Source organism: Carcharhinus amblyrhynchos, chromosome 11 (assembly GCF_965287045.1).
Source record: "Carcharhinus amblyrhynchos chromosome 11, sCarAmb.v2.hapA, whole genome shotgun sequence".
Lineage (NCBI taxonomy): Eukaryota > Metazoa > Chordata > Chondrichthyes > Carcharhiniformes > Carcharhinidae > Carcharhinus > Carcharhinus amblyrhynchos.
The window spans coordinates 84,863,935-84,887,068 of NC_137334.1; the positions used below are offsets into that span (position 1 = coordinate 84,863,935).

The following is a 23,134-nucleotide window of genomic DNA, read 5'->3' on the forward strand; positions in this document are numbered from 1 at the left end:
GAAATACTGAATAGTGCAGAGTCTTTCCTGATGACTGATTCTTGCTTCTCTTTATAATCATCCAGCAGGGATAAACCTTGATCTACGGAACTCTTGTAACTCGTGAAGCTCTTCATTTTCTTTGCGAAGCTCGCTTGCTTCAATTTGAGTTTTCTTGTAATTCAGAAAAGCCTCCTCCAGCTTCTGCTGCTGTGTTTTCATTCTGCTGTTTTAGTGTCTTCATTTCTACATGATCACACATTCCTTTTGCATTCGATCTTGAAGGACAAGTGACTGTTCATTCAAATGTGGACTCACTCATTGCCCTCCCTCTGGGGTCTCTAGCTGCCTCCCTCTGCAGTTTCTTACGACCCTCAGTGGAGTTTCCCTCTCTCTGTTTAGCCTCCAGTTGCCCTCAGCAGAATTTTTGATCTGATTTATTATTGTCAAATGTATTGGGATACAGTGAAAAGTATTGTTTCTTGCACATTACCATACTATTCATAGAATACATAAGGGAGAAGGAAAGGAGAGGGTACAGAATATCATCATCAGTGGGGAAATGGAGAAAAGATCAGCTTAATATCAGGTAGGTCCATTCAAATGTCGGGTGACAGCAGGGAAGAAGCTGTTCTTGAGTCGGTGACCTCAGACTTCAGTGTCTTCTTCCCAACGAAAGGAGGTGGAAGAGAGTATGTCTGGGGTGCTTGATTATACTGATTGTTTTTCCAAGGCAGTGGGAAGTGTAGGCAAAATCAATGGATGGGAGGTTGGTTTGCGTGATGGACTGGGCTTCGTTCACATCACTTTGTAAATTCATGCAGTCCTGGACAGAGCAGGAGCCATGCCAAGCTGTGATGCAACCAGAAAGGATGCTTTCCATGGTGCATTCGTAAAACGTGGTGAGAGCCATAGTGGACATGCCACATTTCCTTAACCTGCTCTGAAAATAGATGCATTATCCTCGTCCTGAGGTAATTCTTTTGTCCATGGCTGTGTTCCTTTATCTGGAATTTACTGATTCGCATGTGTTGCCACCAAAAGACAGTAACCATTTTTGTTTTCACGTGGTCCGTCTCTGCAGCTGTTGGCTATCTGTCTTTGAGTTCCCACTCTTTTTGGGTTCTCACGGGCCAATGTTGCTGCTTTTCTTTTAACTCTGTCTAATTTCTTCTCTGGTCTCCAAAGACTGGTTTCAGGGTGATTCTTCTGGAATTATTTTTTGGACCCAGCAGGACGTTTTATCTCTCTGTGTTTGTTCCCATATTGGGGAAAAATCACTTTGTTCCTCTTCGAGCTTGCTAATCGTTTAGAACTTCTTGGCTGGGATTTTCCAACTGTTCATGCCGGTGGGATTCTCCCTTCCCGCTGCAGTGGACAGAGATTGGACTTGTTGCCAAATTCTCCATCTTTGCTGCAGCGACAGCTTGGCACGAACAGGTGGTGAGATTGTTTTCTTTTTAAAACAAAAACTCTCCTGGAATTGCTGTCTGTAAATACTGTAAATTTCCTTCACCTTGTATTTGAACATCCCAAGTTTTGGGAGCTTTATAAAAATGTTGCAAGCTGTTAGTTCCTTTGTAGTTGATTTTTCCATGCTTCAGGAGACCCAGTGGCCCAATCAAGGTCTTTTATTTTAAACTTAAAACAATAGCGCTTCCATTTGCTCTGATTGCAAGCAGCAATTCTTTTTTAAAAACTCCACAGGGCAGTTTCCTTTTCTTTCTGTTTCTGCAGGTTCTCTTTATTTTCAACTTTTCGCTCTGCCAACTAATTTTTAGGGGTGGCTGTTTTTTCCCAACCAGCCAGCCTTCTCCTTTATAACTGTAGCTCTCTTGGGTTGAATTTGAGGATCAGCCATGATCATAATGAATGGTGGAGCAGGCTCAAAGGGCCTAATGGCTTACTCCTGCTTCTGTTTTCTATGTATGTTTCTATGGAGTGGCACAGTGGTTAGCACTGTTGCCTCAGAGTGCCAGGAACCCAGGTTCAATTCCAACTTTGGATCACTGTCTGTGTGGAGTCTGCATGTTCCCCCAGTGTCTGCCTGGGTTTCCTCCCACAGTCTGAAAAGAAGTGCTGGTTAGATGCATTGGCCATGCTAAATTCTCCCTCAGTGTACCCGAACAGGTGCCAGATTGTGGCGACTAAGGGATTTTCCCAGTAACTTCATTGCAGTTGTTATATATCAACTCCACAGTGCTTTGTGGAGACCACCCAAACCATATGTTTTGCATTTTGAATATGGCTGGGGCGAGCATGGTATGTTTCACTTCAGGTACGATTCAACAACCCACTAGACAGCTTTTGTCAAACAAAGTTTATTTAAGAACATAGTTAACAATATAGTTAATAGTTATTTAAGAATAAAGTTAACACAAAGTTAACTTTCAGAAAGAAAGTTAACAATGCCTTTTATCAATTACAACCAACAAAAAAAACCACAATAATGTGTTAACCCTCAATTAAATATTTAAGTTATTCCAACAAACCAAAACTTTTAGTTGATAAAAGCCCTTTTCACAGACTCAAACCTCATTTGACTGGAATTGAGTTTTTTCAAGGCCAGCATCTGCCCTCTGGAAAGCAAAACGTTGCCTTGACATAACCAGCAGAATTTCCAAACAGAACGGGAAGACAGAGAGAGAAGGAGACTTCAGCTTCTTTCTCTCTTGATGCCCCTGCTAAAACTTAAAACTAAACTGCAGCCTCACAGCTCTCAAAACTGAAAGCTTAATCTCACTAGAAAGAAAAGAAACTGTCTAAAAACACATGCTCTTTTCTCCTAAAAATGCAGGATCATAAAACTTATCCCAGAGTAAACATAAAGAATCCCCATTTAAGCTATTGAAGTAGCAATAAAAGGACTCATCGTAGTCTGTTTGGCAACAATAATGATGTCACTGGAGCTGTGAGCTAAGAAAGCACTGAAACCAGGAGGTGCAGAAATCATGTCTTAAAACAAAAACTTTCTTAAAGGTACACTGACATCGCACAATGTTAATGTTAGCCTGCTTGCTACACCAATAAATAAACTTTAAGTGTGTGTCTGCACAGGACTGCAGGATGGGAGGTTTTAAAATGTGTGGGGATGAAAGTCTTCATCTGGGATTGGTTGTGTGTAGGTTCAGTGTCATGCCATCTCACTAATTTAAGCGTGTTGTTTCTTTCCTCCCAAAGATAATTGCGACAATCACCTTGTGTCCGGCTTGCCTCAGTCAGCCTTCCGTTCCTCTTCTGCGCTATCTAGCAGTCACAGCCCTGGCTTTGCAAAGCTGAACAGAAGGGATGGTAAGACTCAAGCTTTCTGTTAATGATTGAGCACGTTATTCATCCTCAGCATGTTTACGCATCACCAATGCAAATGAAAATACACGAGTAGGTTATATTTTTCATCGGTGAAGAAACATCTGTCCATGAAATGGATGGGCTGGCATACATCATGTTGCAGAATGCCCGTGTGCTGGTATTTACAGTTGTCACTGCTGTGCTTGTCAAATGCTGTGGTAATGGTTTGTTCCCTAAGGTACAATAGGCTCAGGATTAACGATGATGTATATCTGGTTGAAGCTTTCTCAAAATGATGGCAGAGTGCAGTTCATCAAAGAGGTATTGTGCTGAAATCTTCATGATTGTTGCAAGTGGCAAGCTTGCAAACCGACTTGAAGTGTTTCTTTGTTGCTTGTCTGAGGAAAGATACCTCCAACTGTTAAGTAGGTTGTGGGGTAGTCTCTTTAAGGGAATGAGTCAGGCGACACTGGGTCTGGGGTGATCTGCGTGGGGACCATTTGGTTTGTCATTTGGAGTGTGGAGTGAGTAAGACCGCAACAAATGCCTGCATTCCCTGACTCCTCTTTGTGGAGTAAGTTCTTGAGGACACTTCACAGCAGTAAAAAATTTAACACTGCACAAAAGCATCACAGTTTGATAATGAGTATCTCACTAGCAGAGTTTCCATGACATTGCTTGTAGAGGTCCAAGGTGAAGGGGCTGAAGTGCAGTGGGACCTGGTTGTAGAATTACAATTGACAAGTGACTGGAGGCCAGTGACAGTGACGTACCACAAAGATCTGTGCTGGGCCTCCTATTGTTTGTCATTTCTATAAATGACACAGATGACTATGTGGGGGGATAGGATCAGTAAAGTTTGCCAATGACACAAAGATTGGTCGGGTAGAGTGTCTTGGGTTACAGGAAGATATAGACAAGATGGTCAAATGGGTGGGTAAGTGGCAGACAGAATTTAACCCTGTGACGTGATGCACTTTGGAAGGAGTAATTTGACAAGCAAGTATACTATGGAAGGTCTGACACTGGGAAGTTCCAAAGAACAAAGAGATCTTGGCGCGTTTGTCCATAAATCTCTGAAGACGGAAAGGCGGGTTAATAGGGTGGTGAAAAAGGCATATGGCACACTCGCCTTTATCAATCAGGCTATAGATTACAAAAGTGGAGAGGTCATGATGGCATTGTATAGAACTTTGGTGAGGCCACAGTTGGAGTACTGTGTGTAGTCCTGGTTGCCACATTATAGGAAGGGTGTAAATGTACTGGAGGGGGTGCAGAGGAAATTCCCCAGGATGTTGCCTGGGACAGAACATTTAAATCATGAAGAGAGGTTGGGTAGGCTTGGGTTGTTTTCTCAGGAGCAGAGAAGAAGAACGACCTGATTGAGGTGTTCAAGATTTTGAAGGGCATGGACAGGGTGGATAGGGAGCCATTGTTCCCCTTTGTTAGTTACAAGGGGGCACAAGTTAAAAGTGAGGGGCGGGAGATTTAGAGGGGATTTGAGGAAGAACATTTTTGCCCAGAGGGTGGTGACGGTCTGGAATGTGCTGCCTGGGAGGGTGGTGGAGGCGGGATGTCTCAAACCCTTTCAGAAGTACCTGGATGAGTACTTGGCACATCATAACAGTCAAGGCTGTGGGCCAAGTGCTGGCAAGTGAGATTAGATGGGCAGGTCAGGGCTTTTTGTGTATCTGTGCAGATCCGATGGACCAAAGGGCCTCTTCTGCATTGTGGTATTCTATAATTCTGTGAAGTGTTGGAGGGATGTGTTCAGCAAAACGAAATGGCCCATAAATACAGCATGTTGCATACTTAAACTCCATTTTTATCAGTGTTGCTGTTTTTACTCAAATAAAGCACATTTTTCTAAGTTTTGATAATAGTTGTCTTATGTGATGCTGCCAATCTTTTACTTGTACAGGGAAGACAAGATTCAAACCTTGGCATGCTTTCTGAATCCCAGTCTTGTTCCCAGTTAAAATGAATTCTAGCAGCAACACACTGAACAACAGCAACTTATATAGTATTTGAAAGGTAAAAATAAGGTACTTCACATGAATATTATAAAACAAGCAATGACACTAAGCCGCATAAGGAGATAATGAACAAAAGTGGTCAAATGGATAGGTTTCAAAGAGTTCCTTAGAGTCAGCACAATTGGTAGAAAGGAACCCACCAAAGCTGCTTCAACAGCACCTTTCAAACACACATTGGTTACCATCTAATAGATCCGTGACTGCTGAAATGTTCCCCGACTGTGACCGCAATACCACACAACCCTGCCACAGCAATCTCTGCAAGACATCGACATGGATGCCACTATCTCACATGAGACCATCATCCACTAAGTACATGATACGTACCCTTGTGACTCGGCCAATGTTGTCTACCTGATACGCTGCAGGAAAGGATGGCCTGAGGCATGGTACATTGGCGAGACCATGCAGACTCTACGACAATGGATTAATGAACATCGCTCGACAATCACCAGGCAGGAGTGTTGCCTTCCAGACGGGAAACACTTTAGCAGTCACAAGCATTCGGCTACTGATCTTTGGGTAAGCGTTTTCCAAGGCGGCCTTCATGACACACGACAATGCAGAATCACTGAGCAGAGACTGATAGCCAAGTTCCACACACATGAAGACAACCTCAACTGGGATTTTGTGTTCATGTCACACTATCTGTAACCCCCACGATTTGCCTGGGCTTGCAAAATCTCACCAATTGTCCTGGCTGGAGACAATACACATTTCCTTAACCTGTACTTGGCCCTCTCTCCACTCACATTGTCAGTACCTTTAAGACTTGATTACCTGCAAAGATTCCAACCATTATCTTATAAATTGAGTTTGTGTCTGTACATGCCCTGTTTGTGAATACAACTCCTAACTCCCTGAAGAAGGAGCCTGAGACTCCAAAAGCTTGTGCTGCTAAATAAACCTGTCGGAATTTAACCTGATGTTGTGAGACTTCTTACTGTCAAGGGATATACAGGATTGGATGAGGAAAAAGAGGGAGCCTTATGGAAGACTTATGGAGGTAACAACGCCTCCTCCACAATCATCCTCAACACCAATGCCCAACAAGACTGTGTCCTCAGCCCCCTACTATACTCCTTAAACTCCTTAAATTCCCCTCCAATTCGATTTTCAAGTTTGTTGGCGACACCACCATAGTGGGTCAGATATTAAACAATGACGAGACAGAGTACAGGAATGAGATAGAGAATCTGGTGAACTGGTTCGGCAACAATAATCTCTCCCTCAATGTCAACAAAATGAAGGAGATTGTCATCGACTTCAGGAAGCATAGAGGAGAACATGCTTCTGTCTACATCAACGGGTTCGAAGCAGAAAGGGTCAAGAGCTTCAAGTTTTTTGGTATCCAGACCACCAACAACCTGTCCTGGTTCCCCCAGCACCGCACACCCCCCCCATGCCAACACTATAGTTAAGAAAGCCCACCAATGCCTCTACTTTCTTAGAACACTAAGGAAATTTGGCATATCAGCTACGACTCTCATCATCTTTTAGAGATGCACCATAGAAAGTATTCTATTTGGTTGTATCACAGCTTGGTATGACTCCTGCTCTGCCCAAGGCCGCAAGGAACTACAATGTAGCCCAATCCATCACACAAACCAGCCTCCCATCTATTGATTCTATTTACACTTCCCACTGCCTCGGCAATGCAGCCAGCATAATTAAGGACCCCACACACTCCGGACATTCTCTCTTTCACCTTCTTCTGTGAAGAAAAAGATACAAAAGTCTGACGTCACATATCAACTGACTCAAGAATAGCTTCTTCCTGCTGCTGTCCGACTTTTGAATGGACTTAACTTGCATTGAGTTGATCTTTCTCTACAGCCTAGCCATGAATGTAACACTACATTCTGCACTCTCTTGCTTCCTTCTCTATGAACAGTATGCTTTGTCTCTATAGTGCTCAAGAAACAATACTTTTCACTGTATGTTAATACATGTGACAATAATAAATCAACTAAATCAAATCAAGATACAGGAGGCTGAAAATGATGGGAGTCCTTGGGGAGTATAGAAACTGCAAGGAGGTACTTAAAAATAAATTAGGAGAGTGAAGAGGAGGCATGAAAAAACATTGGCGAACAAAATGAAGGAAAATTGTGAGGCAAAACCGTTATACTGTTTAAGAAGGATTTAGACGTGCTCTTGCAATGCCAAGGCATACAAGACTTGGACCAAGGCCTGAGAAATGGGATTTAAATAATTAGGTGGTTGGAATTAGTTGGTTGGTCTTTGACCGGCACAGAAGTGTTGGGCTAAGGGGCCTTTATCTGCTGTAGATCTCTGTGACTAGATGACTCTATGAGGCAATGCGATTGATGTAGTCTACATCGACTTCAGTAAGGCTTTTGTCAATGTTCAGCATGGGATACTGATCATGAAGGGAAAAGCATAAGCGATCCAGAGCAATTTGGCAAAATGGATCCACAATTGGCTTAGTGGCAAGAAGAAGAGGGTGATGGTCAAGGATTGCTTTTGTGACTAGCAATTTGTGTCTATTTATATACCACAGGGATTGGTGCTGGCTCCTTTGCTGGTTGTAGCTTAATAACAGTGGGGGCAAGGGTGTGATCAGTTCAGTAACTGCGCAGGTGAATGATAATTGTCGGTATGGTAAATAGTGATGTTGAAAGCCTTAGATTACAGGGTGATGAAGATGAGCTGGTCAGATGGACAGAACAATGGCAAATTGAATTTAACCTGAAAAGTGTGAGGTGATGCGTTTTGGGAGGATTAATAAGGCAAGGGAGCGTACAATGCTGGTAGGATGCTAGTAAGTACAAAGGACCGAGGGACTTTGAGGTATGTGCCCATAGGTCCTTGAAGGCAACAGGACAAGTAGTAAGGTGTTTAAGAAGGCAATTGCCTTTATTAGCTGAGCCATAGAAGATAAGAGCCTGGAGATTATGATGGAGCTGTATAAAATGCTTACTGGGCCACGGAGCCTGTGTGCATAGAATAGGGAGAATATGATTGCATTAGAGTGGGTGCAAAGGATATTCACCATGATATTGCCTGGGATGGAGTATTTCAGCATTGACGAGAGGCTGGTTAGGCTGGGGTTATTTTTCTTAAAATAGAGAAGGTTGAGGGGGGACCTGATTGAGGTGTACAAGGTTACGAGGGAAAATAATAGGCTAGACAGGAAGGAACTTTTCCCTTAGTAGACAGGCCAACAACTCTGGGGCATAGATTTAAGGTAAGGGGCAAGAGGCTTAGAGGGTGGGGAGAATCTGGAACTCACTGCCTGAAGGGGTGATAGAGGAAGGAACCCTGACAACATTTAAGAAGCATTTAGATGAGCACTTGAAATGCCATGGCATGCAAGGCTCCAGACCAAGTGCTGGGAAATGGGATTAGAATAGATAGATGCTTGATGGCTGACATAGACACGATGGGCCGAAGGGTTAATTTTTGTGCTGTAAGACTCTTTGACTATGACTCTGAAGACTAGTCTGTCATCCTGACATCGCCATACTCAAAGAGGCATAGCTTTTAGCCAAAGTCTGAGATTTCATCATGACCATTCCTGTATGTGTCCTGTCCCATCAGCAAGGTAAACAGACAATGCTAACAAAAGCTACTTGAAGAGATGATGGCCTAGTGGTATTATCGCTAGACTTTTAATCCAGAAACTCAGCCAATGTTCTGAGGATCCGGGTTCAAATCCCACCACGACAGATGGTGGAATTTGAATTCCCAATAAAAAAAATCTGGAATTAAGAGTTTACTGATGACCATGAAACCATTGTCGATTGTTAGAAAAAACCTCCTGGTTCACTAATGTCCCTTAGGGAAGGAAATCTGCTGTCCTTACCTGGTCTGGCCTACATGTGACTCCAGAACCACAGTATTGTGGCTGACTCTCAACTGCCTTCTGAAATGGCCTTGCAAGCCATTCAGTTTCAGTTTTGGGCGCCGCACCTGCGCAAAGATATTTTGGCCTTGGAGGGAGTGCAGAGGAGGTTTACTAGGCTGATACCGGAGTTGAGGGGGTTGAGCTATGAGGAGAGGCTGAATAAACTAGGCTTGTACTCGTTAGAGTTTAGAAGAATGAGGGGAGATCTCATTGAGACGTATAAGATGATGAATGGGATGGATAGGATAGAGGTGGAGAGACTCTTCCCGCTCAAAAAAGACAGTAGGACTAGGGGGCACAGCCTCAAGATAAAGGGGGGGCGGTTTAGAACGGAGTTGAGGAGGAACTTCTTCACTCAAAGGGTGGTGAATCTCTGGAATTCTCTGCCCGTTGAAGTGGTGGAGGCTGCCTCGCTAAATATTTTTAAGACGCGGGTTGATGGGTTTTTGATGAGAGAGGGGATTAAGGGTTATGGGGAGAGGGCGGGAAGGTGGAACTGAGCCGCGACAGATCAGCCATGATCTTATTGAATGGCGGGGCAGGCTCGAAGGGCTAGATGGCCTACTCCTGCTCCTATTTCTTATGTTCTTATGTTATGTAAAGGCAACTGGGAATGGGCAATGAATGCTGGCATTGCCAACGATGCCCATGTCACACAGATGAATTAAAAAAAAACTTGCTCAAAAAAATCCTGCTCACTGTGTTCATTTGGGTTCCTCAAAGGATCATTTGGCTCCAGACCCTGTTATAGCTATGGGCCAAATGTGGGCAAAGGAGCTGAATTTTAGAAGTATTTGACTTATTTGACCCCACATTTGGTTTCAGGGAGCCCTAGGTAAAACTGAAATCAATGAGAAGCTAGAGGAACTTTCTACGCAGTCTAGAATTCTTCCTAATACAAAGGAAAACATTTGCAGCTGTTCACCTCCAGAATATCACTGCAGGATTGCCTCAGTGTGGTGCCTGAGGCTCAGCCAACTTCAACACCTTCATTAAAAACCGTCCCACCTTGATGGGATCAGAAATAGGAATGCTTGTTGATGATTACACAGTGTTCAGTTCCATTTAAAGTTTTGGATTCCCTGGTTTCCCCCTATAGTCCAAAGATGTGTGAGTTGGGTTGATTGGCCATGCTAAATTGTCGCTAAGCGTCAAAGGGATTAGTAGGATAAATATGTGAGGCTACGGGGATAGGCTACCTATATCATTGCCATGGAATTGAAAACTTTCTTCCTAGTAATATTCTAATAAATCTTCTCTGCACCTTCTCCAAACTCTTGAAAGCCTTAGTAAAGTGTGTGCCCAAAACTGACCTCAATACTCCATGGCGGACGCCCTAGAGAGTAAAAAAAATAAATGAAATAACTCCTCAGAGGCCAATGTTCCTTCAATAGATTCCCTTTATTTACAAACTCAATTCCACTCCTGAGAGTATAAATCCAGAGTGTTAGTAGCCCTGACACTCCTCAGTATATAGACAGATGAGACTCCCCTATTGGGCAGTCAATCAGGGAACTCATATCTAACAGGCCAACCTCATGGGCCTCATTGAGGTCACCGTATTAAATAACAACATCCTTGTAGTTCTACTTTATTTTTGTGCTCTACTTTTAAAGCTCAGAGTTGCTTATGCCTTTTTAACAGCCTCCTCAGCATGTCTTGTCGCTTGGGCATCTCCACAAATCATCCAGTTCCTGAACCTGTTTTAAGATTGTACTATTTACTTCATTTGCCTCTCGTTTTTCCCATCAAGACTCCTGATGCCTGCTAGGAATCTCGGCGCTGTTTTCTGCATTTAGGCTTTGTGTCATCTGCAAACTGTGTTGCTCTTAAGAATTTTTTTATTCATTCGTGGGACGTGGGGCATCGCTGGCTGGGCCAGCATTTATTGCCTAACCCTAGTTGCCAACCCTAGAGTCAACCACCTCACTGTGGCTCTGGAATCACATGTCAACCAGACCAGGTAAGGAAGGCAGATTTCTTTCCCCAAAAGACATTAATGAAGCAGACGAGTCTTTCTGACAATTTACAGTTGTTTCATGGTCACCAGTAGATTATTAATTTCAAACTTTTTTTTTATTGAATTCAAATTCCACCATCCCGCCATGGTGGGATTCGAACTCGAATCCCCAGAACATTAGTGGAGTTTCCGGATCAATAGTCTAGCAATAATACCAATAGGCCAATGCCAATAAAAGAACAGTGACCCCAATATTGATCCCTGGGGAACAATCGTGTCTACTCCCCTCCATTCTGAAAAACAATCACTCAGAGCTCAGCATTGTCTCCCTCAGTCAGCAGCTTATCCACGCAGCCTTTGCTTGTTAATACCATGGGGCTTTCAAATTTGTAAATCGTAAAGGTGACCATGAAACTGTCAGATAACTGTTAAAAGCCCAACTTTAAGGAAGTTAAAGGAAACTTATCCAGTCTGGCCTGTATGTGAATGCCGGCGTTGGACTGGCGTAAACACAGTAAAAAGTCACCTGACGAAGGGGCTAACCCCGAAAGCTTGTGAGTCTATTATCAAATAAATCGGTTGGACTAAAACCTGGTGTTGTCAGACTTTTTACTGTATGTGAATGCCAGCCACTGGAATGATTCTCTTGGATATTCCTACATAACAATGTTGTGGATGCCCCTTCAAGGACTGAAGCTACTCAAAATGAGAGTTTGCCATTGCATTCTAGGCACATGGGGTGACATGTTGGCACAGTGGTCAGCACTGCTGCCTCACAGCACCAGGGACCCGGGTTAGATTCCCGACTTGGGTCACTGTCTGTGTGGAATTTGCACATTGTCCTCGTTTCTGGGTGGATTTTCTCTGGATGCTCCGGTTTCCTCCCACTGTCCAAAGCTGAGAGGTATAGGCAGATTGACCACATTAAATTGCCCTTAGTGTCAAGGGGACTAGCGAGGGTAAATACATGGAGTTATGGGAGTGGGGCCTGGGTGGGATTGTGGTCGGTGCAGACTCAATGGGCCGAACGGCCTCCTTCTGCACTGCAAGAATTCTATTCTATGATTTACCGATTATTAATAAATAACGGCCTTTCCTGCAAATACCCAAATACCAGGAATGAATATTGTCTTTTAAAAAAAGGTGATCAGATTGAGAATGCATGTTTGCAAATGTTCCCCACAGCAATCAGCATCTGACAATTAGACAACAGGGTTTGCCCCAGTTTCAAGGTGGAGCACAGGCAGAGCCTGTTATTCTTCATTCAATTTTGATTTTTAATGTATTATTCAAAGCATCCAAATGAGAATTTTGCAAAAGGGATCATCAATTATTTGTATGTAACACACGTCCCAGTCTTCCTTTATTCTAATTTGTCTGCAGACAGCGTGTGTGTTTATTAAATATAACCTTCCCCAGTGAGCTGTGTGCATGCTTCCCGGTGTTTGTATCTCAGTTTCAATTTCTTGACTGTTGGCACGATCCATTGTGTTTATTATTTGGTTACTCCTGAGTTTTCTTCCCTCTCCATCTGTTCACTCGGGATGAACCCAGTCGTGTACAACCTGAACGTTTTGAGCTTCAAAACCTACATTCTGCTCAGAATAGCGTCATAGAATCCCGATAGTACAGAAGGAAGCTATTGGCTCATCAAACCTTCAGTAGCAACATTCTCAACCAGACCCTATCCCCGTAACACCACACATTTACCCTGCTAATCCTCCCAGCACTAAGGGGCAATTTACCATGGCCATTGAAAGGATAATATTAAACTAGAAAGAGCACAGAAAAGATTTACTAGAATACTAACAGAACTGGAAGGTTTGAGTTATAAGGAGAGGCTGGATAGACTGGGACTTTTTTCCTTGGAGCCTAGGAGACTTAGTAATGAACTTATAGAGGTTTATAAAATAATGAGGGGCATAGATGAGATAGATAGTCAACATCTGTTCCCAAAGGTAGGGGAGTCTAAAACTAGAGGGTATAGGTTTAAGGTATGAAGGCAGAGATTCAAAAGAGTCCAGAGGAACAATTTTTTCACACAGAGGTTGCTGAGTGTCTGGAACAAGCTGCCAGAAGTTGTAGCAGAAGGAGGTACAATGTCATCTTTCAAAAAAAAGCATTTAGGCAGTTACATGAGTAAGATGGATATAGAGGGGTAGGGATCAAATGCTGGCAAGTGGGATTACATTATCAGCTAAAAAAAAAGATAGCATGGACAAGTTGGGCTGAAAGACCTGATTCCACGCTGTAAACTTCTATGACTCTAATCCACCTAACCTGGACATGTTTGGAAACTGGAACTCCTGGAGGAAACCCACGCAGACATGGAGAGAATGTGCAAACTCTATTCAGACAGTGACCCAAGCTGGGAATCTAATCCGGGTCCCGGGCACCATGAGGCAGCAGTGCTATCCAGGGTAAAGCTTTCATGAGATTGGGTTGAGATTTTTGATGGAGTGCAATTTGACCTAAACCGATCAAACTAGATTGAGGATTTTCAAGTGAAAATTGCACCTAATGCAAATTGGGATTCCGTGATCTTTTGCTCCTTGTTCAAAAAATGTCAGAATCCTTCAGTCCTGTATGCACCACTCCCATTGCCAGTGAGATCAGGGAACTTGGCGCTCAGCCAAATCTCCATTCGCTACAATGAGACCAGAGAAGCCTAGTCACGGGCAAGGTGGGAGAATTCCAGTCATCACAACGAGAGCTAAACTTGCCCAGAAAATTGAACTTCTTTCTCGAGCAAGGTTCTGCTAAATGGTGGGCCTTCTAACTGAATTTTAAAAATTAGGCAGGTTTCTTTTTGGTGGGAGAGCACAAGTTGCACATTTGAAAATGTATGTTTTAATTACTAAGGAACTGAGCACTGTACATAGAATCATAGAGTAATTCAGCACAGTTGGGCCCTTTGACCCAACAGCTCCCTCCCAGCTCGTCCTAATTGCCCGTGTTTAGTCCATATCCCTCTAATTCTTGGCCATCCATGTACTTATCCAAATGCTTTTTAAATGTTGCTATTGAATTTGCCTCAACCACTTTCTCTGGCAGCTCATTTCCTATTCCATTGCTATGCTATGCACACCAATGGAACTGCAAGTGGTTGTTGCACAGTATTTTTAAATGTCATTGTCAATCATTTAAAATTGGTCCACTCACATCTGGCACCACTACACATTTCTCATTAAAAATGTTTCCTTGTAATAAATAAACTTTCAACTGCATTAATAAAACTGCACCCAGTTGTCATTGTCAGACAGGTAATCTCTTCTTGGAAGTAAAAAAAACTTTTAAGTTCACTTATTAGTCACAAGTAAGGTTTACATTAACACTGCGATGAAGTTACTGTGAAATTCCCCAAGTCACCACACTCCGGCGCCTGTTTGGGTCAAACGACCTAGCCAACATGTCTTTCAGACGTGTGGGAGGAAACCAGAGCATCCAGAGGAAATCCATGCAGACGTGGAGAGAATGTGCAAACTCCACACAGACAGTGACCCAAGCTGGGAATCAAACCCGGGACCCTGGCGCAGTGAGGCAGCAATGCTAACCACTGTGCCGCAGCAGCGCTAACCACTGTGCACCATGCCACCTCAGCTCACCTGAGTTATAGTTCACAGGCCTGGCTCTGCATGTCCTGGCTTATCAGAATTCATTGTGATAGCAGGCAGCTTACAGAATTCTGCCTTAGCCCACTGATGAGGACCAAGATGAGTAGTACCACTAACAACAGCACTTCTTCTGAGCTACATGCCACTCCACAGGACAGAAGGCATGGATAAACTCCAGTTTGAGGAGATGAGACCCACCAGCACGAGATAGATCACAGTGGTTAGCATTGCTTCCTCACAATGCCTGAGACCTGGTTCCATTTCAGCCTTGGGTGGTTAGCATTGCTGCCTCACTGTGAAGTTTGCACCTTCTCCCCGTTTCTACGCAGGTTCTCTTCAGGTGCTCTGGTTTCCTCCCACAGCCCAAAGATGTGCAGGGTAGGCGGTTTGGCCATGCTAAATTGCCCATTAGTAAACATAGGTTAAGGGGATTAGCAGGATAAATGCATGGGGTTACGGGGATAGGACCTGGGTAAAATGTTCTGTCGGAGAGTTGGTGCAGTTCCTGAACAACATATTGCAAGATAGGCCAGTTTATATAATTCATAAAGTAATAATCTAAAACAAATTATTGGCAAAACCCAAGTTGGATTTAAAGAAAGCCATTGAGATATTCCTATTGTTGGAGAATGCAGAGAAACGAGCTCAGGAATTACAGGAATGTCGGAATGTCAGGAACATTAGCTAACAGTGTCGTCCGATTTGGGGGAACAGGCTCATGCAACGTCCATCCCTCAACTGAGAGCGATGTTATCAACGAAATATCCCAGCATTCCTGGCAGCAATTGAGCCCAAGTTTTGTCACCAGGCAGTCAAGGGAAGTCAAGAAATGCCTTCAGACTCAGAGGAGGGCTTAATTCCAAAAAGTTGTGGATGCCAGAAGGCAGAATATTGCGAGTGCTACAGAAGACGACAATCGAGGATAAGATTTAGAGACAATCAAAAGGTGTGCTATTGGAGAAAAATAGTGGACAGTACCTTCCAAAAAGGCTCACAACCAGGGACAGTGAAATTAAATTACATCTCCACAACCAAGGTTGCCCCCATAATGGTTGAATTTGTTAGTAAATGACTACCCATTAAATATGCTAGTGGATATGGGGATGTGGACTCCATTATTGGGGAAGAGACTTATAATCATCTCTGAACTGGGGTATTCAGCCCGTGAATATAGAATGCACAAAGGCCAGAGTGGCCACCTACACAGGGGGACCATTGCAGAAAAAAAGCTCCACAGCCACCTGAATGACTTATAGGCAGCACTCGGCTTGACTTCCGCTGATTATTGTTTGGGGACAAGGTCTTGGCTCAGCATGAAGAAGCAATGCCCAGCATCCATACATACCAAACTGACAAAATGTTTATTCAGCAACAGGATTTGCTCTCCCACAATGACGGCAATTGCCCTACAGGATTATTAACAGAATGGAGACCTCAGACAAGATTCAACTTACGTTTCCCAAACCTCGTAGCTGGAGTCCCAACTGGAGGCCGAGAAGAGGAACCATGATTGGAGAGTCATAGAGCACGCATGCAGGCCATTCAGCCCAATTGGTGCGTGCTGACCATGGTGCCCTCTCAGCTAGTCCTAATTGCCTGTGTTTGGCCCACACCTCCTAATCCTGTCCCATCCATGTACTTATCCAAATAGATAGAACATATAAAACCGGTGGCCCAGTCCATTTGAGGTATTTTGGGGATGGCCTCAGTTGGGTCCCTGGGATTATAATGGAGGAAACAGGGCCCTGTGTCATCTAAGGTCCAAGTGCAGGGCAAATTTATCAAGAAACATTGGCCAAAAACTCAATTGGACTTACCACATAAACACAATGGATTCACGAGCAGATCAGAGGCTAGGGGTAATGTGGTGAATAACTCATTTCTTGACTCCCCAAAGGCTGTCCACCATCTACAAGGTGCAAGTCAGGAGTGTGATGGAATATTCCCCATTTCCCTGGATGCGTGCTCGAACAGCACTCAAGAAGTTTGACACCATCCAGAATAAAATAGCCCACTTGACTGATACCCAAACATCCATTCCCTCCACCACTGATGCTCAGTAGCAGCACTGTTTATTATCTACAAGATGCACTGCAACAATTCACCAAAGATCCTTAGACAGCAAACCCCCCCAACCTACGACCACTTCAGTATAGAAGGACAAAGAATGTAGATGCATAAGAATACCACCACCTACAAATTCCCCTCCAAGCCACTCACCATCCTGACTTGGAAATATATCACCGTTCCTTCGTAGTCACTGTGTCAAAATCCTGGAATTCCCTCCCTAACAGTATTGTGGGTCAACCCACAGAACATGGACTGCAGCGATTCAAGAAGGCAGCTCACCATCACCTTCTTCAGGGTAACTAAGGATTGGCAATAAATGCTGGCCAGCCAGCGACTCCCATGTCCCACGAATGAATAAAAAAGTGCATCTAGACCGCCTGAGGAGTCTCCTTGCGATTCCTAAGGAAGAAATATGTGGTTCATCCATACTGACCCCACCCAAAGTCCCTTTTCACTAGGAAATATCACATTGACAGGTTTGACTCATCATTCTGCCCCACCGTCCCCTCGACTACCCCTTCTGGTTGAGAACCCTGAATTGGAAAGCTAATACTATGGAGAGAGAAACAGAATTAATGTTTTGAATTCAAAATAACTCTTCTTTGGAACAACTCTGTTTCTCTCTCGACAAACCTGTTGAGTTTTCCAAAATTTTCTTTTTAGTACATCACCTGTCGTATTTTGATTTTATTTGTGATAATGCCATGGCTGAGTTAAAAGTCAGGGGAAAAGTCACGTCAATGGATTGTGACCAACTACTTGCTCCATGAGTTTGTGTCTGCATTAAAATCCATCCCAATTAAAGCCTGGCACTATTTAAATTGCTTTGGAACATTCTAAATTTGTGAAAGGGGCTATATAAATGTAATCTTTTTGTCCTGTGTGTCAGTAAGCAGTGTGTAGATAGCTCAGTTAAATATATTCCACAAGCGTCGAATAAATTCCTTGGCTACTTGAGTGCTGTTAAGCGTAGGGAGTTATTGAGTTAGGAAATGTCACTGCATCCTGTTTCTTCAGCAGATGGGACAGTCCAATTTAATGAGGAAACAACACTTTGTTCTTGTACAGGATTTTTAACTTTATAAAATGTCCCAACAGCAGGAAGAGATAAATGATAAAAGTTTTGGGATTGTATCAAAGGACTGTAAAAAGAACCATAGGGTTTTAAATGATAGGGAAGGGAAGCAGCAAGGTGAGTGGATTGAGGGAGAATCCCAGAGATTTCCTTTCCCTCATTATGGGAGATGGGCCTTATTGATAATGCAACATTTATTGCCCATGCCTAACTGTAGTGGGAAGGTGGTGGGGAACTTGTTCTTGAACTTTGCAGATTGTGCAAGGATTCAAATCACATGGTGGCCATTTTGGTCTTTGAATTCAGTTTAAATAAAAGTAACTGTTGGACTTCAACCTGGTGTTGTTACTGTGTTGAATTGGTCATAAGAGCTCACCTGACAAATACTACCGTCCTTAAAACAATTAAATCTGCCATCCTGACATGCAATATCAGTCCCACAAACAGTATGCCGGTCTCAGTGGTCTCATTCTGCTACCCTGTTGCGTGACTCCACTGTGGTTGTCCCTTCCTCACACAATCTGCAAAGGTTAGGAACAAGGTTGCTCACCACTTTCCCACTACAGTTAGGCATGGGCAATAAATGTTGCATTATCAATAAGGCCCATCTCCCATAACAAAGTAAAGGAAATCTCTGGGATTCTCCCTCAACCCTCTCACCTTGCTGCTTCCCTTCCCCATCATTTAAAGCCCTATGATTTTTTTTTAAAGTACTTTTGATACAATCTCAAATTTTTTACCATTTATCTCTTTCTATTATGTAAATTGCCATGGGACATTTCATTATGTTAAAAACCCTGTACAAGCACAAAGCATTGTTTCCTCATTGAATTAGGCTGTCCCATCTGCTGATGGAACGGGATGCAATGGCATTCTCTACTCAATAACTCCCCACACTTAACAACACTCAAGTAGCCAAGGAACTTACTCTAGGTTTGTGGAATATATTTAACTGAGCTGTATTCATATTGCTTTCTGAGACATGGAAGAAAAAGTGTACATTTATATAGCCCCTTTCACAACTTTGGGATGTTCCAAAGCGATTTAAATAATGCCAGGCTTTAATTTGCTGTATATCAATACCAGGTTAAAGTCCAACAGGTTTATTTGGTAGCACAAGCTTTTGGAGCACTGTTCCTTCATCAGGTGAGCGGTGTTGTGAGGCTTGTTACTGTGCCTACCCCAGTCCAACACCTGCATCTCCACATCATGGTGACCACCAACACCACAAACAGCTGGCTCAAAGTGGAGAGAATCTCCAAGAAGTTTGTGCATATTGACACCCACTCACCTGATGAAGGAGCAGCACTCCGATAGCTTGTACTACCAAATAAATCTTCTGGACTTCAACCTGGTGTTGTGAGACTTCTAACTGTGCCTATCCCAGTCCAATGCCAGCATCTCCACATCTTAATTGGCTGAATAGAGCCACAGAGACATGATGGAGCCTGCCCCTTAAAGCCAATATGCAGCACTATGATTTTTACCTCGGGAAACTGGCTTAATCTCTTATGTTCAGGAATAGATCCCTTGTTGGTGATGAGTAGTTAGTTACTTGATAATAAACAACATGAAAATGTCCTTGCCTAAGTCAATGAAGACTACAATGCTACAATCCCAGAGGAAGACTTGACAAACTCCAAAACCATTCCTCTGCTGCTGAGGAACTTGAAGGCAAAATTTGTGATGCCAGCCCAACGTCTGACTACAATAGATGTTTTGGAAGACTGGGATGGAGTAATGAATATTAGATAACTTCTGGTGCCAACAATTGGTCGTCGTTGATATTTGGCTTGTGGGTTTCAATTTAAGTTTTCCTTTGTTCTTTGGCCTTGTATATGAACTTCACTTGCAAAGGCAGCATTTATTGCCCATCCATAAAAGCCCTTCTGAAGGTGTTGGTGAGCAACCTTCTTGGGACGGGGCAGTCCATGTGGTATAGGTACACCCACAGCGCAGTAAGGGGGTTCTGTGTTCTCAACAATGATGTAGAATGGTGATAAGGTTCCAAACAAGGATGTTGCGTGTCTTGGAGGGGAGCTCGCAAGTGCTCATGCTCCTATGCACCTGCTGCCCTTACCCTTCTAAGGGTGAGACTTTGTGGGTTTGGATGGTGTTGTTGAAGGAGAGAAAATTTGAATGGCTGCAAATTCTTAATATTTGTAGCCATCGGCAAATGTCAGGGTTGGGATTCTTTGATCTTGTCCTCCTTCCCCCTCTGCCAGTGAGGCTAGAGAAATGGAGAACCAGCCTGAAAGACGTGCTAGATAGGTGCATTGGGCATGATAAATTCTCCCTCAGTGTACCCAAACAGGAGTGTAGTGACGAGGAGATTTTCATAGTAACTTCATTGCTGTGTTAATGTAAGCTTACTTGTGTCACTAAGAAATAAACTCGACGCTCAGCCGAAACTCCATTCGCTGCAGCGTCAACAGAGGATCCCGGCCGTGGTCGAGGTCAGTGGTTTTGGCACAGAGATTTGTGTTATACTTCACAACAGCTGCACACCTAACATCAGCCTACAGCTATACAACTTGTGGTTCTGTGTAAAATGGCAGCTGTGCCTGCACTGATTGACATTCTGTGTGGCTGTCCTCAGGCAGTCTCTCCCTTAATTGATTCCAAGATAAATTGACTAAGACAAAGTTCGTGGATTGTGAAAGAATCTTAAACACGTTGCCCTGATACTGATTTAATTCATCAAACAACACCTTAATTTCCATCGTGGTACACTTTTAAAGATATCACTTCAAAAGAAAGGTTACCAAGTGCCTGATCTTAAACGTCCAGAAGCATGTTCTGTGCAATTAATTCCCTCTGATCTGGTGGCTGCTGGCTAAACATACAATTTCTCATTCACACCTTTAAGATTTCTTAAAAGAAAACAAACTTGGAAGAACTGAACATATTTCAGTGTTTTTAAAAAGGTGTTGATTTCGCTGTGGGAAGTGCAATGCCGTAAAGATATTTTAAACTGAGTCAATGTATGTGAAAAGAATGTGAAAAGAAGTTTGGAATGCAATTAAGCTGTGGCCTTTTGTGACTGAGTTCAATTCTGGTTACTGGAGTCAAGTCTTAGCAGAACACATGGCTGGGCAATGAAAGGAAAGAATCTAGTGAGTTGAAACCCTTTGGTCACTGGAAAACTCCTGTCAAATGGTCTTGATGTGGGAATGCTCAGAGTAAGTTTGTAGAATTTACTAGGATGCGACCCAGACTTGATGGTTTGAGTTATAAGGAGAGGCTGGATAGACAGAGACTTTTTTCTCTGGAATGTAGAAGGCTGAGCGATGATCTTATAGAGGTCTATAAAATAATGAGGGGCACAGATAAGGTTGATAGTCAATATCTTTTCCCAAGGAGTCTAAAACTAGAGGGCATAGGTTTAAGGTGAGAGGGAAGAGATACAAAAATGTCCAGAAGGGCAATTTTTTCACACAGAGGGTGGTGTCTGGAACAAGCCGCCAGAGGTAGTAGTAGAAGCGAGTACAATTTTGACCTTTAAAAAGATAGTTACATGGGTAAGATGGGTATAGAGGATATGGGCCAAATGCAGGCAATTGGGATTAGTTTAGGGGTTTAAAAAAAGGGAGGCATGGACAAGTTGGGCCAAAGGGCCTGTTTCCATCTGTAAACCTCTATGACTCTAACTGATTACCTGCGCACAGATCCAAGATGAAGTTGGCCAAAAAAAGAGAATAGGCAAAAATTGAAATGTGCTAATCTTGATTCGTTTTGCAGCAAAATGATGTCAATTTGGTCTTATTTCACGGGATTACGTTCAACACCTGGAGACTGTAACAGTCTCTTCATCAGGATATACAAGGAAATAATATAATGTCTATTTGCTGATCCTTTGGGGAACTGGTTAGAACTGAAGACTGTGCTTCCTTAACCAATCACTGTTATATGGTCTGTTAGAGACCACCAACAACACTTTTTTCAAATGGATACTGACTTTGCAGTACAGCTGTCCCATGTTTGACCCCACTCTTTATCACTATTCATTCACAGAAGGTTGTCTTCACTGGCTAGCCCACCATTCATTGCCCATCCCTAATTTCCCTTGAGAAGATGGTGGCAAACTATCTTCTTGAACCGCTGCCATCCATGTGGTGCAGGGACACTCACAGTGCTGACAGGAAGGCAGTTCCGGGATTTTGACCCAGCAACAGTGCAGGAACGGCGATATATTTCCAAGTCAGGGTGATGATTGGCTTGGAGAGGAACTTCTAGTTTGGGTGTTCTTATGTGTCTGCTGCCCTTACTCTTCTAGTGGTAGCCGTCATTTGTTTGGAACATGCTGTCCCAGGAGCATTGGTGAATTTCTGTGTTGCTTCTTGTAGACAGTACACACTCCTGTCACTGTTCATCGGTGCTGGAGGGAAACTATGGTTACGGATGAAATATCAGCCAAGTGGGCTTCTTTGTCCTGGATGTTGTCAAGATTCTTGAGTTTTGATGGAGTTGAGCAAATCTAGGTAAATAGAAAGCATTTCATCATGCATATGACTAACCCTTGTAGATGATGGACAAACTATGGGAGTCAGGAGTAAGTTACTTCCACAAAATCCCTACAGTGCAGAAAGGGACCATTCAGCCCATCCAGTCTGCACTGACTCTCCGAAAAAGCATCTTAACTATCTTGGGAACTCCACACATTTACCCCATTAATCTGCACATTTTTGAACTTTGGGAAGAAACAGAGCACCAGGAGGAACCCACACAAACACAAGGAGAACTTGCAAACCCCACACAGACTGGAACTGCTAAGGTTGGAATCAAATCCAAGTCTCCAATGTTGCGAGACATCAGTGCTAACCAGTGTGCCACTGGGCCGCCCATTGCCTCAGGAGTCCAGATCTGACCTGCTCTTGCAGCCACAGTATTTATACAACTAGCCCAGTTCAGTTTCAATGGTCAATGGTAACTCCAAGGATGTTGATAGTGGGAGACACGGTGACATTGAATGTCAAGGAATGATAGAGTCTCTCAATGATCTTACCTGGCACTTGTGTGACACAAATGTTACTTACCACTTGCCAGCCCAAACTTGGATATTGTCTGGCTTTTGCTGCATTTAGACATGGGCTGTTTCTCCATCCCTGAATCTACTTGAGGGTCGCTGCTGGCACGGTGGCCCAGTGGATCGCCACAGCATGCTGAGAACATTTAGACAAGGCATGAGGCTGAATTTCAAAGAAGCCTTGAATCTCCATCTCCTGCTACATGCTCTGCCCA

The 23,134-nt window shown here is 43.4% G+C and overlaps 1 protein-coding gene across 1 annotated transcript in view; it reads left to right on the top strand.

Annotated features, from left to right (window-relative positions):
- Nucleotides 1-23,134, top strand: part of LOC145350301 (contactin-associated protein-like 5) — a 1,016,709-nt gene that overhangs the window by 110,969 nt on the left and 882,606 nt on the right. The window contains exon 2 of the mRNA XM_080199494.1: nucleotides 3,160-3,270. Within this exon, the coding sequence (XP_080055620.1) occupies nucleotides 3,160-3,270 (111 nt within the window). The remainder of the gene's footprint in view (nucleotides 1-3,159; nucleotides 3,271-23,134) is intronic.